The sequence below is a fragment of the Lagopus muta genome, chromosome 6 (assembly GCF_023343835.1).
Source record: "Lagopus muta isolate bLagMut1 chromosome 6, bLagMut1 primary, whole genome shotgun sequence".
Classification (NCBI taxonomy): Eukaryota; Metazoa; Chordata; class Aves; order Galliformes; family Phasianidae; genus Lagopus; species Lagopus muta.
This window is the reverse complement of record NC_064438.1, coordinates 16749857-16766157: the sequence shown is the minus strand read 5'-3', so window position 1 is coordinate 16766157 and position 16301 is coordinate 16749857. Positions and strand designations below refer to the sequence as shown.

At 60.6% G+C, this 16301-nt stretch overlaps 3 protein-coding genes across 3 annotated transcripts; 2 read left to right on the top strand and 1 right to left on the bottom strand.

The window, feature by feature from the left end:
* Nucleotides 1-100: 100 nt before the first annotated feature.
* Nucleotides 101-3469, top strand: CNTF (ciliary neurotrophic factor). The gene is made up of 2 exons (XM_048949757.1): nt 101-917; nt 1041-3469. The coding sequence occupies exons 1-2, from the start codon at nt 804-806 to the stop codon at nt 1512-1514; spliced, it is 588 nt and encodes a 195-aa protein (XP_048805714.1). The 5' UTR covers nt 101-803; the 3' UTR covers nt 1515-3469.
* Nucleotides 3470-3682: 213 nt separating this feature from the next.
* Nucleotides 3683-10584, top strand: DTX4 (deltex E3 ubiquitin ligase 4). The gene is made up of 9 exons (XM_048949710.1): nt 3683-4045; nt 5677-6400; nt 7157-7218; nt 7305-7466; nt 7547-7608; nt 7764-7916; nt 8463-8624; nt 8879-8968; nt 9290-10584. The coding sequence occupies exons 1-9, from the start codon at nt 3835-3837 to the stop codon at nt 9521-9523; spliced, it is 1860 nt and encodes a 619-aa protein (XP_048805667.1). The 5' UTR covers nt 3683-3834; the 3' UTR covers nt 9524-10584.
* A 37-nt stretch (nt 10585-10621) lies between these two features.
* MPEG1 (macrophage expressed 1) lies at nt 10622-14431 on the bottom strand. The gene has a single exon (XM_048949709.1). It carries the CDS (start codon nt 14357-14359, stop codon nt 12200-12202), a length of 2160 nt encoding a protein of 719 aa, XP_048805666.1. The 5' UTR covers nt 14360-14431; the 3' UTR covers nt 10622-12199.
* Nucleotides 14432-16301: the final 1870 nt, after the last annotated feature.

Genomic DNA, 16301 nt, shown 5'->3' with positions numbered 1-16301 from the left:
CCTTCCTGGAAAGGAAGCCGGGGCCCTGACCCCAATAAAAGCCCTGAGATGTAGGAGGAGATGGGTGCAGGTTATGGGGGCCCTGTGGGGGCTGTGGGGCCTGGTGCTGGGTGCTGCTGTGGTGGCCAAGGGAAGCTGCTTTTCTACTCTGTTTTTCTTTTCATCTGGGTAACACGTAACCAAAATAAATGTATTGAGGAAAACAAACCAACCCCAAGGGCTGTTTGTGTGTGGTACTCGTGCTGAGGGGCTGCTGCTGTGGGACAAATCTGGGGTAGGGGTGTCCGGGGGCTCCCACCGCCTTGAGGAAAAGGGAGGGAGGCGGCTGCTGGGGTCAGGCTGTAGAGTGAGGGGTATCCTAGCCCCCGGCTGGGCCTCGCTCTGTCCCCAGCGCTGCGCCTTGCTCCGGCCCCAGCCTGCTGCCTGGGCTGAGCTGTTGAGCAACGTCCCGGCTCTGCTCACCTCTTCCCGGCAGCGGTTTCCCGTGCTCCGGCCTGAGCCAGGGATTAGAGCGGGGCTCGTTGTGCCGCGGGGAAGGAGCCTGTCGCTGCCGGGTGAGAGCGTTTTGGGCGACAAGCTTAGAGTGGCAAAGCGTGGGGAATTAGGGAAATAATCTGTTGCTGTTGATCCCAGAGGCGGGAATCTGCAGCGTCGTGCCAGGCCCCAGGCGCGGAAGAGGGGGAGAGCCAGGCCAGCGGACGCGTGAGCAGAGCTCCCGGCTGGAATGCACCAGCTCAGCAACGGATTGTCCTCCCGGGGCTGCGCGGGCACTGCGCCGTGAGTCCGGGACGGCCGCCTGGGCCATGGCGGCGGCAGACACCCCTTCAGCCACTCTCCGGCACCACGACCTGTGCAGCCGCGGCATCCGCCTGGCCAGGAAGATGCGCTCAGACGTCACCGACCTCCTGGACATCTACGTGAGTTCGCCCTGCTCTCGGGGCTGGGAGTGCAGGCGGGAGGCTGCTGCCGCGAGACTCCTCAGGGCGGGATGCTGGAGGCCACCCTTGTGCCGGCATCCATCCCAGCTGTCTGTCCCGCAGGTGGAGCGGCAGGGCCTGGACGCCTCTATCAGCGTGGCAGCGGTGGATGGGGTGCCGGCGGCGGCGGCGGAGCGCTGGGCAGAGCAGACTGGCACCCAGCGCCTCCTGGACAACCTGGCAGCCTACCGGGCCTTCCGCACACTGCTGGCACAGATGCTGGAGGAGCAGCGGGAGCAGCTGGGAGACGCCGATGCTGAGCTGGGCCCGGCGCTGGCGGCCGTGCTGCTACAGGTCTCGGCCTTTGCCTACCACCTGGAGGAGCTGCTGGAGCTGGAGAGCCGCGGGGCCCCCGCTGAGGAGGGCTCTGAGCCCCCTGCACCCCCACGCCTCAGCCTCTTTGAGCAGAAGCTGCGGGGCCTGGGGGTGCTGCGGGAGCTGGCCCAGTGGGCCGTCAGGTCAGTGCGGGACCTGCGGCAGCTCGCCAAGCATGGCCCAGGCGGTGGCACAGCGCTGGGTCTGCCTGAGAGCCAGTGATGGAGGTGTGGGGAGCCCCGGCCCAGACAGGGCTTAGCTGGGCGCCCATCTCTGTGCGGGGCTGCTGACAGGCGCGGGAGCTTCCGGGAGCGAAGGGGCCACGCTACTAACCAGGGCCCTTCTGCTTCCTAATGGGCCCCTTTCCCTGTGGTGGAAACTTAGGTACAGGGAGGGAACTCCTGGCGAGGTGGGCCTTGTGGACGACCAGCAACCCCACCATGGCCTGGAAGCCATGACTCCCGGTGTGCTGTGCAGGGCTGTCCTGCTCTGTGGGACCGGGTTGCTGCTGTCTCCTGATGGCCGGGTGATGCTTCTGGAGGAGGGGAGCTGCCTCGGGGTTATTGCAGGGGTGAGAGCGATGTGGAGGCACCACCTGGTGAAAGGTGGCTCAGGAATTGTCCCCCTCTCTGCAAGGTCTGAGGCTTTGCCTCGTTCAGGTGCTCCCTTTTCTCTCCGCTCCTGCACAGCTCCCACCCTGCCTGCGTGTTCTGCGTGCTGAATTTCTGCTCTGACTGCTTGGGGCCGTTCTCAGGAGGGGAGTGGGATTTGAGCTGGATGGCATTTCTTAGCTGGTCGGACAGGGTATAGAGAAGGTATTTATATAGAAGGCTGACTGGAAAGACCCTCTGCCAGAGGCTTCTTGCCTCTGGGAGCTGTTTTAAGACTGGAGAGGGAGAAGTGAACAGCCACTGTTGGCCACTGATTTCTTCCAGGGTGGCTGTGGTGGATGCTGAGCAAATAAAGCATGTGGAGAGCCACTGGGGTGCTGTGACTTCTTGGGGACTGGATTGGCTGGGCTGCCTTATTCCTAATGAAGTACTTTTCTTTGTGGCAGGAGAGTGAGAGGTCTGGGAGGAGTGTGAAGGAATGGTGCAGGTGAGAAGGACATGAGAGAAAGCTGCAGAGGGCTCACAGGGGAGGTACAGCTGCAACGTTATCCCCTGTCCCTGTGTGGCTCTGCCTTCTCTTCGACCCCAAGAGCAACACGCTGTAGGGGGTTCCTGTTCCCTGGGGCACATCGTGAGGCACAGCCACGCCACTGGCCCTGCACAAAGTGCCTTTGTCCCAGCGGGTGCTGGAAGCTCCTGGCACAGTGCCGCCCCAGCACCAGCAGTGTCTGTACAGCCGGAGGGGGCTGGAGGGTGAGGCTGTTGTGGTGCTTGTTGGGCATGTAGGACAGGGGCTGCCCTATGGGGTCAGGATGGGGGTGCCTGGCACATAAGGTGGAACTTGTGATGGAAGGACGTGCACCTACCTCCCCCCTGCTGGTTGTCCAGCCTCAGATTTGCAACTCCCATTGGATTACTTGCATGGTTCTGCTTCCATGCACTTGTGAATAACTATTTCTGGCATTTATTTTTTTGGGGATTACTCAAAGCATTGCTCTCTCCCACGTCTCGCTATGTGCAATAGCACACAACTTTCTTTCCTCCCCACACGCCCTCATTCTCAGCAGCACCTGGGGGGCTCACAGCCACTCCCACAGTCCCCCACTTCCCCAAGCCTAATGCGCACCCCAGTCCCACTGTTGGCTTTGGGACAGCGGGGTGGGGGCAGAAGCCCAAGCAGGAGGTGACCTGAATGTCAGCGGGGCCCCAGCAGCCCTGGCAAAGCGCCCTGCAACCCGATAGGGCCAGGGCAGCTGCTGGCAGCTATGCCAGAGCTCAGCGTGGGCGAGGACATCAGACGTTGCCTGAGCAGTTTGCCACGGTCCTGAAGGACCCTTCCAACCCAAGGCACTCGACGCCTCTGCGATCTATCCTGCTCGGAGGTGGCATTTCCAGCTACACAATGGGCAACTGCCAGAAACCAGGGCACGGTTTTCTTGCAGCCACCCGCGTGGTTCTCCCCAGAACGGGCCCCGATGGGCGCTACGCTTAATAGCGAAAAAAATCAGCGCTGGAAGCACTCAACGAAAGGAGCGCAGGTGGCGGAGGATGGCCGCCCAGAGACGCGCTCGGGCAGGACGCGCCTGGGGGCGTGGCCTCGGGGGGGGCGTGGCTTCACGGGGCTCCGTCTCGAAGGGGGCGTGGCGCCCCGCCTCCCCGAGCGCGCTCTCGGCCGGGGCCGCGCGGGGCGGGCGCTGCGTGGTGCGCGGGCGCTGCGATGCGGAGCCTCCCCCCGCCGCCGCCCGCCGCCGCCGCGGGCCCCTCGCCCGGGAAGAGGCGCTGCAGCCCGGCGCGGCGCTGAGCGGCCCCTGGCGGCCCCGGGGCGGGCAGGGCAGGGCTCCGCGGAGCATGCGAGAGCCGACGGGGCGGGCTGCAGCGGCCGCGGGCAGCGGGAGGAGGCGGCGGCGGCGGCGGGCCGGGCTGGAGGAGCGATGCTGCTCGCCTCCGCCGTGGTGGTGTGGGAATGGCTGAACGAACACGGGCGGTGGCGGCCCTACAGCCCGGCCGTCAGCCATCACATCGAGGCGGTGGCCCGCGCCGGGCCGAGGGCGGGCGGCAGCGTGGTGCTGGGCCAGGCTGACAGCCGCCTGGCGCCCTACATCATCGACCTGCAGTCCATGCACCAGTTCCGCCAGGACACCGGTGAGTGAGCCCGGCCGACCCGGGGCCGCCCATGTTCCCACCTTGCGTCGCGCGGTGCCGCCTGACCTGGAATCGCATCGCACGGTGCTGCGCGGTGCTGCGCTGCCGGGCCCGTGCTGCATCGCACTGCCGGAGCCGGGTTGCGCTGCGCTGCCTTTCCCGGTCCCGCGTTGCGTTGTGCTGCCCTGCTCTGTTCCACGTCCCGCTGCCCGCCCCGCGGTTGCGCTGCCGTGCCGTGCCGCCTGCTCCTGCCCGCCTCGCTGAGCCCCGGGTTGCATCACTCTGAGCCTTGTGTTTGCCTCGCACTGCCTGACCTGGAATTGCATAGCTCTGCTCCTTGCTGCCTGCGTGCTCCCTGCCCCTAGCTGGCCGTGCGGCTGCCCGAGCCCTGTTGCAACAAGCAGCCTTTTGCCCTAGTGGCCGGGGCCTGCGGACCTCCTCTGTTCCCTACAGACCTTTCCTCTGCGTATGAGGCTCTCCCTGTGCTCCCCTGGCCCTATGGGGTGCTGTGGGGACAAGTCGTGCCCTGGAGCATAGCAGGGTACAGGTGGGGCTGCGGGGGGACACCAGGTGGGGAGCACGGGCAGGTGTTGGGAAATCCCCGAGGGCTGAGTGCAGGTGTAAGCAATGCAGGGCACTGCTGTGTGGGGTGTGCTTGGCACAGGTGTTTGTGCTCCTTCCTTCCACTGGCAGTCCCCACTTGGCCGTAGGAAAGGGATAGCATCATCCCTTGTCCCCAGGCGGTGTCCCCTTGTGGTGCTGCCTTCCCCAGCAGCCCGGGGCTGGTGGGAACCATGGCCCGCCCGGGTGCTCGGGGACAAGGGACCTTTGGTGCCGGGGGACAGCATTCAGCGCCATGTGTCTGAGGGCTATTGTTGCCCAGGGGAGGAGGCCTGAAAGGGGAATTGTTCTGCCTCTCCCTGGGTTGCCGGGGATGTCGGTATTTTGGGTCATTAAACAGCTCTGATTTGGGGGGGTCGCGACCCTGGCAGGCCCTGAATAGCTATTGTCCCCTTTCTTCCCTTGCTGAATGGGAGGCCAGCCGGCCGCCGGGCCGGGGGGGGACACGCCACTTTCCCACAGCGCCAGAGCTGCCAGATGCCGCATGCCGTCGCTGCCGCCCTCCTCGCCTCGCGCCGGATTAGGATAAATCACTGCGTGCAGCGAGGCCCCGCTCCCCTCTGGCCCCAGCGCTGCTTTGTGCCGGCAGCTTTTCCCCCACCAGGTGCCCCTGTGCGTGATGGGGCGGTGACCCACTTCTCTGCTCTCCAGCCTGCTCAGGGGGAACCCGTTCTGGCATGGGAGCTGATGGTAGTGGTAGGGGTCGGGATTAAGGGGGACTGACATTCCTGTGGGCTTTAAGGGGACACGTGGCCGGTCAGAGCAGGACAATCGTGTTCTGCTGCGGTGCCAGGCGGGACCTGGCTGAGGTGTGCTGTGACGGGCTGACGGGCGTCACATTGGTGCCGGGGTGGCCTGGGGAAACTGAGGCACGCTGTTCCCGTGGCAGGGTGGGGACAGTGGCTGAGTCAGGAAGCTGTCATTCCAACACCAGTGAGGCCGGTCGGGGCAGTTCCATGGTGTTCACTGGCTGGTGACGGGTTCTGATGAAATCTCCGTCCCCTCCGCAGGCACTATCCGCCCCGTGCGGCGCAGCTACTATGACCCGTCCTCGGCACCGGGCAAAGGCGTCGTGTGGGAGTGGGAGAACGACAGCGGCTCCTGGACTCCCTACGACATGGACGTGGGCATCACCATCCAGCGTGCGTACGAGAAGCAGCACCCCTGGGTGGACCTCAGCACCATCGGCTTCTGCTACGTGATCGACTTCGCCACTATGGGCCAGATCAACCGGCAGACCCAGCGCAAGCGCCGCGTCCGCCGCCGCCTCGACATGGTGTACCCCCTGGTGTCGGGCACCCTGCCCAAGTCACAGTCCTGGCCGGCCAGCCCTGGGGCGGCAGCGGCCCCCCCGGCCCCCGCCTGCGCCTGCCCCCAGTGCCTCCTGGTGATGAGCGTCAAAGCTGCCGTGTCAGCTGGCGGCCTGGGGGCTGCTACCCTGCAGCCGCGCAAAACTCCCCCTGCTCCTCCCGTCACCCCCAAGGCCCCGGCACCCACCTCAGGTGCCAAGGTGCCTGATGGCACGGCCGCAGCACGCGGATCGCTGAAGCCTCTGGGCTCACAGGGTGTCCGGCGGCAGGCAGCCAGCACACCTGCCCTGAGCCCAGCCGGCCCTGCTGCAAGCCCCCCCGGCGCGGGCAGCAGCAAGGCGGCCCGGCCCAGCCTCGGCACCCTGAACCGCAGCCACCTGCAGCGCCTGGCCATCGCCCAGTCTCGCGTGCTTATTGCCTCGGGGTGAGTCCTGCTGTGTGTGTGCAAGCGAGAGTGGGGAAAAGGGGGCCGCATCCCTGAGCCATTTAGCATGGGGGAGGGAAGCCCCAACTCTTCCTCATGGGCAGAGGGCTCTGCCGGCCCTTCACTCTCCCCTGGTCCCTGTGTGGGGAGGGAGCGGGCATCGCAGAATGCCCTCCTGCATCTCAATGAGGAGGCTGGGCTGCTCTTTCTTCAGTCCTTTCTCTGTCTCCTACCCTTCCCCTTCCATCTCTGTTCCCCACCCTTCCCCTGCCACAGAAAAGACTGGGCCCTGTAAGAAGGGGTCCTTCCCCACCCTCTGTGGACCATTTTTTGTGCTGGGGTGGGGGCCACTCAATGCGCCATTTCTCCCTTTTGTCTGCTCTGCTGTCGGCCTCCTGTCACAGCCTGGCCCCTTTCCTTCCCTCTGTCCTCCCCCTTCCCTCTGCGCTCCTGACCCACCGGGAAACTTTCCCATGGAAGAGAGCCCTGACGCGGGGCGGGGGGAGCGGCTATGCAGTGACTGTAGGGAGAATGGAGGGGGAAAAAAACAGCAACCCAGCGACAAAAAGAGGCTGTGAATGGTTTGGAGACGCAGGCGGAGTTTCTAAAGAGCGACAGAAAAGGCGGCAGCAGGGCGGGGGGCACAGGGCTTGGTGGAGAATTCTCTCCTTCCAGCCAGGGCCTGCTTGGTTGCTTGGGAAACTGCTGTCTGGTGTGGGCCGTGAGCCCTGATGCGGTCCTGTGCTTTCTCTGCAGGGTCCCTACTGTCCCCGTGAAGAACCTCAATGGCTCCAGCCCTGTGAACCCAGCTCTGGCAGGTGAGGATGGCCCCACCAGGGAGGTCTGTGGGGGTCGTCTTCATTCCTTAACGCTGTCTTGCCCCCCCCCCCCCCCCCCCCCTCAGGCATCACAGGGATCCTGATGAGTGCAGCCGGGCTGCCTGTCTGCCTGACACGGCCCCCCAAGCTGGTGCTGCACCCTCCGCCTGTCAGCAAGAGCGAGATCCAGTCCATCCCCGGCATCTCCCACACCTGCCGCAAGACCACCAAGAAACAGGCCAAGAAGGGTGAGCCCTCTCTGGCCCTTCCCACCCTCCTGGCTGTAGGCCCACTGACCCCAGCCCTGCTGACTCTCTCTCTCCTTCAGGTAAAGCTCCAGAAGAGGTGCTGAAGAAATACCTTCAGAAGGTGCGGCATCCGCCAGATGAGGTGCGAGCAACGGCTTGGGCTGTCCGCAGGGTGGGAGGTGGCAGTGCCCCTGGGCTGTGCTGTGTATCTGCAGCCTCTCCTCCTGGCCCCTCTGAAGAGGGGCTGTGAGCCCTGGGCACATGTCAGAGGGCCCTATCCATCCATTCTCCATGCAGGACTGCACCATCTGCATGGAGAGGCTCTCGGCGCCGTCCGGCTACAAGGGCCCCCAGCCAGCCATCAAGCCTGACCTGGTGGGGAAACTGGCCAAGTGTGGCCACATCTTCCACCTCCACTGCCTGGTGGCCATGTACAACAACGGCAACAAGGTGCGAGGCTGCAGCCCTAGGGTCCTGAACCCCCAGCTTGGTGACGTGAGGGGGGCCTGGTGCATGCCATAACCATGTGTCTCCATAAAACAGTCTGTGAAGGGCAGATTTTTGCTGGAAATGCTGAATCACAAACTGGGTTTGTATGGCTGTTTTGTTTCCCCGCTGTGGTTCCTGTCCTTACTTCCCTCCCAGGGCTGGAGAGGTGACCTTTGGTCCGTGCACACACCACTGCTGCTTTTCCAGCTGCAGGTGGACTTCTGAGCCCTCTGCACAGGGCTGTTTTGTTTGGCATGCCTAGGAAAAAGCATTCCATGTTGCTTAGAGATTGTTATTCTGCCATCTGTTTCTCTCTCTGCCAAACCAAAACAAAAAAACAGAGGTAGGGCTCGTGAAGCTGATGAGGAAGAACAGTTCAGACCTCGGGTGTTTGGTTCCAGTTGGTTTGCAGGCCCTCCCAGTCCCCTCCTGCTTCCTGAGTGCCTGTGTGTGTGTTCATGCTGGGTGGTGCTGGGGAGCACTGCTTTCATTATTTCCCTCTCTCAGGATGGTAGCCTGCAATGCCCAACCTGCAAAACCATTTATGGGGTGAAGACAGGGACGCAGCCCCCGGGGAAGATGGAGTACCACATCATCCCTCACGCATTGCCCGGCCACTCTGACTGCAAAACCATCCGTATCATCTACAACATCCCCCCAGGGGTGCAGGTGCGTCCTGGGGAGTGCGTTGGTGGTGAGCCATCCTTGTGGGGACCCGCAGCCCTGCTGCTGTTGCATCTGTGACCTAAGGTTGGGGGTGGTAATTTTAGGGCTGCTGTTAGAGTGCAGCTGCTGTGTGATTAAGCCCTCTCCATGTGGCAGAGGCAGCTGCCTCTGATGGAGTTTCGGTGTTGTGTTGCACCCAGAGTGTGCTTTTGAGTTCTAAATTGTATTTTATTTTTCTCTCCCATTGCATGTTGTAGGGACCAGAGCATCCAAACCCAGGAAAGAGCTTCACTGCCCGTGGCTTCCCACGGCACTGCTACCTGCCTGACAGTGAGAAGGGCAGGAAGGTGAGAGGGGCTCAGGCTGGCAAAGCATGCTTGTGAGGGGGAGAGAGACGGGGACAGGGATTTGGAGCATGGAGAAAAGCAGGCTTGGCTTTGGCACACAAGTCCGGGTGAAGATCTTCCTTCGATGTAGCCTGTCCTGGGAGTGCTAGAGAGCTCTGCTATTTTGGTTGGTGTGAAACAGCATGGGATGGGACTCTGCTCCTGGGATCCCTGGTCAGCCTTGGTGAGGGCTTGCCTGGGTAGTCAAGTGCTCAGCAAAGGTGGGTGCTGCCTGCAGCTCCTGTGCCCACCTTGCTGCCTGCCCCATCTCCCCCTCCCCAGGTACTGAAGTTGTTGCTTGTAGCCTGGGACCGACGCTTGATTTTTGCCATTGGGACCTCCAGCACCACGGGTGAGTCAGACACAGTGATATGGAATGAGATCCACCACAAGACAGAGTTTGGCTCCAACCTCACCGGTCACGGTTACCCTGACGTCAACTACCTGGACAACGTCCTGGCTGAGCTCGCAGCCCAGGGCATCACAGAAGAGAGTCTGGCACAGGAGAAGGACTGAGATTGATGGTAGGGAGGCCATGGCAAGGGTTCCCACTGCTGTATCCAAGGATAGAAGCCACCAGTGAAACCTAGCTGGGTCGTGGGGAGGGCAGCGGGAGCAGCTCCAGGTCAGTGGGGATGTGGGAGGGTGTCTTAGGGCTGTCCCCTCCCTGCTGGCAGAGCCAGCTGGTGCTGTGAGCCACAAAGATGACCCTGGTCTGGCCGTCCCCAGAAGCCAGTCGCTGCTGTGCATTGTCCCACGCAAATGTTGCGTGCTGCTGGCAGGGCTCTGTGGGAACTGGGGAGGGCAAGCCAAGACCCTCCCTTTCCTAATCATCCATGTTCCAGCCTGACTTGATGCCCCCTGATACCCACCTGGGCCTGGGACCCCATCCTGGTGCTGGGCAATGGGTGGGAGCCGGGCTGTGGGGTCTCTGGCTGTGGCCCTACCTCGTCCCTCACCCGTCTCTTTGTCTGTCTGTCCTGTCTGGTACATCCTGACTGATCTTCTCTGTCCACAGAGGTGGGGGCTCTGGTCCATCTTGACCAGACCCCCTTGTCCTTCCTCCTCCTCTTGGTTATGTCTGAGCTGTGCCCTGTGGGGTCCCTTTGTCTGGGCTGCCCCTGTACTGGGAAGGGCTTGGAGGGTGGTTGGAAGCCGAGTGTGGGGGGGAGGAAGCATGTCTCCTGCCCCTGCTCTCCCCAGTAGTGGGTTCTTTGAACTGTTTGTATGGGGGCGTCCCCGTGTTGAATTTTATATACCTCGTGTTTTGGGGGTTTGTCGTATATATGTACATATAGGTGGTGGTGGCTGGGAGGCGGCCAGGGGAACATGGTGCTGTGGCCAGGCCTGGTGGTGCTCTGGATCTGGGGGTGGGGAGAGGGGGACACTGACCTGGAAGGACTCAGTGCCTCACAGTGGAGCTGTCACCCATGGGTCTCTGTGAAGTAGGGATAGATGGGAAGCCATCACCTTCCTGCTAGATTCCATCCATGTCCCATGGCTCGGGGGTCCCTGGGGAAGTCTCAATGAGGTAGAGGGTGGCTGGCAGTGTATTGGCACAGTGATTTTGGGCTGGGCTGGGGGGGGGGGGTTGATGTGCTGGGGGGATAAGTGTGGCTGGGGGAAGGGGAGGGGAGGGGGTTTGCATGGAATCTGGTGGCCCCCACCAGACCCAGGGACTTTGCAGGGCCTCTTGGAGCCACATGGGGTGGGAACAGTGGGCCCTGTGGCTCCAGGGGGATGCTGGGGGGGGCACCCTCCCCACAGGCTGTTCTATGCCCTCCTCCTGATCCCATCCTATGAGACACCCCGACTTGGTGAGTAGGGCGGGGGCCCTGCCAAAACTGCCCCCTGTCCCCCCCTCATTGCTCCTTGTGGGGTTGGGTCCTCGTAGCCCCTTTTGTTTAGTCCCTTTCCGGTTTTCCTTTGGGGTTGGTTCACCCTCCGTCCTGGGGGACGGTGGTGTGGGAGGGATCCGTCCTGATGTGCATCATTCTGTCGTCGTTGCTGTTTCTCCTCTCCCCTGTCCGTGGGGTCCATCGCTGCCAGCTGGCTGCACCCCAGGGCATCAATAAAGCGGATGGTGGAGGAGTGCTCACTGTCCCTATGTGGCCTGGCCTCTCTGTTGTCTTCTGTCCGTCGTCTGTGTCATCAGGCGAGGGAGTGGGCACCCACAGGGAGGGCCAGGCACCTCATTCCTCCCCCCATCCTTCCCTTCCTTAGCATGGGCTGTCATCTTCTACCTCAAGGGAAAAACCCTCTGTCCCTAGGAAATCCCCATCTGGGCAGCTCTGCAGCAGGGGAACAGCATCGTGGTTTCTGCATGGCTGCACCTGAGGCTGCCTTGCTGCAGAAAAACCTGAGCTGGAGCTATGCAAAACCCTCACGTGATCTGGGGGAGGGAGAGGGTCCCCACCTCCAGGGTGCCAGGTTGATGACTAATGTGACACAGCTTTTTAACAACATTCCTTTTTTTTTATTATTATTTTTTAATGCTGTGTTGCCTATGCAATTATTTGCTGGCTGAAATAAAAGTGATCCGTGCCTCTCTGCATGTGTGTGTATATCTATCACGATAGATATACATGAAGGCGTGGGTCGCCCTCCTGTTCCTGCGGGTGGAAATGGGTGCTGGGTGTGTGCAGTAGGTGGGGGACTTGGGGAGGAGTAGGGTGTTCTCCAAGGAGTTGGTCCCTGAGCCAATGCTTTTACAGGCTGTGTATCTCTGCGATGGAATTGAGTCTATCTGGTGAGTCAGGAAGGAGGGGTTTGTTTGGCTTCCCCTTGCTCTTCGAGGTTCTCTTGGGTACCCCAACAACCTCAGTAGCTTTTTGAAGAGCACTGGATCCCCTTTTCTGGGAATGGGGAGGAGGAGAGAGTGGGCACAGCCTGTAATGGGGTATGACTCTCAAGCAGCAAAGCTGGTTGGGGAAGAGCAGGGGCTGGCAGAGAGATGTGGTGGGTCCTGCTGGTGGGATGGCCTCAGATGGTGGCCTTGGAGGTCAACCAGGGGGCCTAGAGAAGGATGAAGGGTGGTGGAGCCCTGCAGGGTAGCTGGAGCTGCAGAGAGGTGAACCTGTCGTGGGAATGGGGTGAGGTGCAGGGGCTGCTGGCACTGCACAGCTGTGCCTCAGGGAAAGGAGTGGGCCAGGGGCTTCACCTAGGTTAGGAGCACAAGCAGCTGAGCAATACTTATTCCACGAGGCCTGCTGACTCTTGCTGGTGCCCCTCACCCATGTTCACTGCGGTGCTGTCCCCTGGCCTCTGCACAGGCGTGTCCCTGTCACTCATAGCCAGGTACCCCCTTCTCCTGTACCTCCAGCGACCGTAGCAGACCATTGCCAGGATGGTGACAAGCCCCACCAGCACTGCTGCAGCCACGCCAGCCACCTCACCCCCCGTCAGCGCCCGGCCCCTCACCATCTCTGCTGCCTGCTGGATCTCAATGGGCTGTGCCAGCCGCCACGCACGGCCTGTCCCATCCCGCACCCAGGCGCTCTCCCCATCCCCGTTGCTCACCAGCACGGTGTCGATGGCTGGCAGGTTGGCAGGGGGTCGGGTGAAGGGTGGTAGGCGCGCCGGCGGCAGCGAGCCTGCTGTGAAGACGCCAGCCTGGACACAGTACTCCACCTGGCAGCTGTCGCTGATCAGTGCTAAGTGCTGGCTGAAGCCTGTGGGGCAGCGCTTGGCGTAAGGGTCCTCGGCGGTACCCTGGTGCTGACCCCCTAAGGGGTTCCCTGCCTGGCAGCTGAAGAAGCCCCCGAAGGGCACCGCGTACTGGCTGCCTCCCTCGTAATCCTGGCTCACACACAATCTGAGGTCATCAAAGAGCTTCAGCAAGAAGTACCGTGAGGGGCAGGACTGGGCACCCGTGAGGGGGTTGACGCTGCGGCTGCTGAACAGCCCCCCGAAGAGGTAACCCGAGTCTGGGGGCACTGGGCCACTTGCGACACACCAATAAGCTCTGAATTGCACCCGGGAGAGCCAGAAGACATCCCTGCAGACACGGTGACAGAAGATGCCCAGGGTGCACTTGTTCTGGCACTCCAGGTGGCTGTGGCCTTCCTCCCGCTCCTGCATGCCCAGCAGCACGGGGCTGTACGAGGTGGGACAGGAGAAAGCCCCGGTGAGGGGGTTTTTCTGCTCCAGCGCCCGGCACAGTTCATTGGTGTCGGGGCCGGCCAGCCCAGTGCACTCCTGGAAGACTCCCCCGAAGGTGAAATTGGTCATGGTCCCCACGCAGGAGCCATCGTCAGCGTTGGCGTGGAAGTTGAAGTTGGGTGAGGTGGCATCGGTGCAGCCAGGGTAGGTGTTGAAGGTGTAGTAGCGGCGGATGGCCATCTCCACCCGCTTGGCCAGCTTCTTCACCGTGGGGCTGGGCAGCTCTGGCAGGGTGCTGGGGCTGATGAAGAAGTACAGAGGCAGCCCCGAGCGGTCGATGGCCACCAGCTGGTTGCTAATTCCCTCCTGCCAGGTCTTAAGGGTGATGCCTGGGTAAAAGGGGGTCCCGCCGATGCTCTCTACTCTGGAGTTGGTGCGGTTCTCTAGGTACTGCTTGGTGAAGGCAGAACTGGTGCCTTGAGATTCCTCAGTTTTCACATTGATTATGCTGTGGAAGGCCACAGCGGCTGAGGCAGTGATGGAGCTCCGCGTGGCCCAGCTGTCCTTCAGGAAGGTGGCCTTGATCTGATCCTCCTGGACCAAGCTGGCTCCAGCATCCACAGATGTGATGGTGTGGGTGCCATAGTTGAGCACCAGCACCTCAGACAGAAAATCAGCCATCCGAGTCTGGTTGTTCTCCAGGTGGCTGGCAATGGTCAACAGCTGCTTCTTGAAGCCCTTGTCCAGGCTTGCTCCTGGGTCAATCTTGGCAGTGTAAACCAGGTTCCTGACCTGTACGCGAGTGGTGACCGCCTTGTCCTGCACTTGGTGGGTCTTGGCCTGGTGGAAGTCATAAGAGAACTTGCCATTGATTGCAGAGAAGAGGGACAGCTCCAGGTTGATGGAGGCAGAGGTGACGCTTTTGTAATCCTTCCAGGACTCAATGATCTCAGAGTTGATGTCCAGGTTGCTCTGCTTGCGAGGAATGGTGAAGATGTCATCTGGGATGATGTAGGACCCATCTTCAGTGGTCTTACACAGCGAGTAGCTCAGATCTATGACTCTGCCCATATCTAAATTCCTGAGGTTGTCCCAGCCCCCCCCGGGGAGGACTTCCAGGCTTGGGAGCTTCAGGGCCTTCTTGCAGTCCTGAAACCCCACAGAGGACAGTGCCTCCTGGGGCTGCTCAACTTCTGCCACTGCCATAGCCAGCGCCTGGGTGAGGAGGACCACCCTCAGCACCCAGACCATGGCTGAAGAACTCTGGACGTCCCAGTGGTGAAGAGGTGGCTGGGGAAATGAAGAGGAGGGGGTGCGGCTGGTGGGTGGTTCCTCCTCTCATGATTGAATTAAGAGAAGGGAAAGGAGAACTGAAAGCTAGTTAACATGAGAACTGGCTGAGTGGGGCAAAGGTGACTGGGTGAGGGGCAGGAAAGCCTGGAGCTCACTGCCTCCCTGCAGCAAAAGCTCCCTCTTGGTGTGAAAGTTACTCTGCTGGGAATGGGACAGGGTGAACTCTTTTATTCAGCACTCTGCTGGCATCCACCTGATGCCACCATGTGTATCTCCCTTCAGTCACTCCCTCCCTTCACCCTGGCTCTACCATGCCCTGCAAGGCTCTGGTAGCTTTGGGGGAGACTTCAGCACTTCCCACTGCTCCTTACAGCCTCCTGAAACCCATTCCTGTCCTCCCCTCAGTGTTCCGGGTAGGGAAAGGCACCTTCCATGTGGAGCTGTGTCATTGCTGTATGCTCTGGGTAGTAAACAGTTAAAGTTGTTTCTGCTGCAAAACTGCTGAAGTAACCATGGCTCTTTCCTTATGGACAGGTTCATTTCCCCTATTTCTGCTGGTTAGTTCCTCTTCCCAGGATAGTTGTGGTAGAGAATGGGGCTGCAGTGAGTGGTGTGGTGAACAGCCAAATGAGAGCATCTTGTCCCTCACCAGCAAGAAGAGCCTGTCTCTGCCACTTTAATGCCCTCCCATCAGCTGCCTTATTCTGTAGAACAAAGATGATCTCCTCAGGATGAACAATCTCAGATTCCTCAGCCTTTCCTCATAGGAGACAGGCTGTAGTCCATCATATTCATGGTACTTGGTTGGAGTCTCTCCAGGATGTCCACCTCTCTCTTGTACCAGAGAGCCCAGAGCTGACTCAGCACTCCAGGTGTGGGCTCATCAGTATAGAGCAGAGGAAAAAGATCATCACTCCTGGCCTGCTGACCTGGGGCTGCCATCCTTGGAGGGCTTCAGGACAACAGAGGAGTACCACCGGCTATGACATGGAGCCAGGAAATCGGACATCGTGCAGACCGGGAGGCGCTGGGACATCCCCACCGCCAGGCGTGGTGCTTTGCTGTGCTGCCACTGCTCTCTGCTGGCACTGGCACAGCACAGCACTTCTGGGGACAGGCAACTTCCTGGGCTGGAGGGCTTTAACGTGGAAGAAAACGAATGCAATCCCAGCAAAAACCGGCAGAGTATCCACCCGTAGTTCTACACCATCTGCGTCATGCTCGGGTTTTACACTTGAGAAAATATCCTCATGAATCACCACCACCCTCCCTGTCCTTTGATACACTGAGATATTACTATTTGTAGGCTGTGGGCCATTACTTCAAAATGTCCATTGAAGTGTCCCAGGTAAAGGTCTGTTGAGTTCATTTTAGTCATTTTATTAATGATTTTGGGTATCCCTTCATGCTAGCTGCATGCTTCCCTCTAACATTGCCCACTCTTGCTCCATCTCTGTAGGTTTCCAGTTTGCGTTAGAATTATGCCAGGATCTCCTTGTTAACCCATGCAGGCCTCCCAGTGTTTTTGCCAAACTTTCTCTGCATCAGGGTGTGTTGCTTCTGAGCTGGGAGAAGGTGATCCTTGGATATTAACCAGGGCCTTTCCAGGGCTTTGTCACAGGTAAGAATTTCCTTGCAATGGCCAACCTCTACTGTCCTGAAGCCCAGGGATGTGAGATTGCTGCGTGTACTCATCACTGCCCTAAGGATGCTGAACTCCACAGTTCACTGACACTGTGGCCAAAGTTGCCCTTGAGCTTCTCATTCCCCACCTGAATCTTCATGTGAGTGAGAGCAAGCTTCAGTACAGCATCCCTCCCCACTGTCTCCTCAATCACATGGAGGAGAAAAGCTTTACCAGCATGCCTACATCTGTGTGCCTGGGGGGATGTGCAGTTGT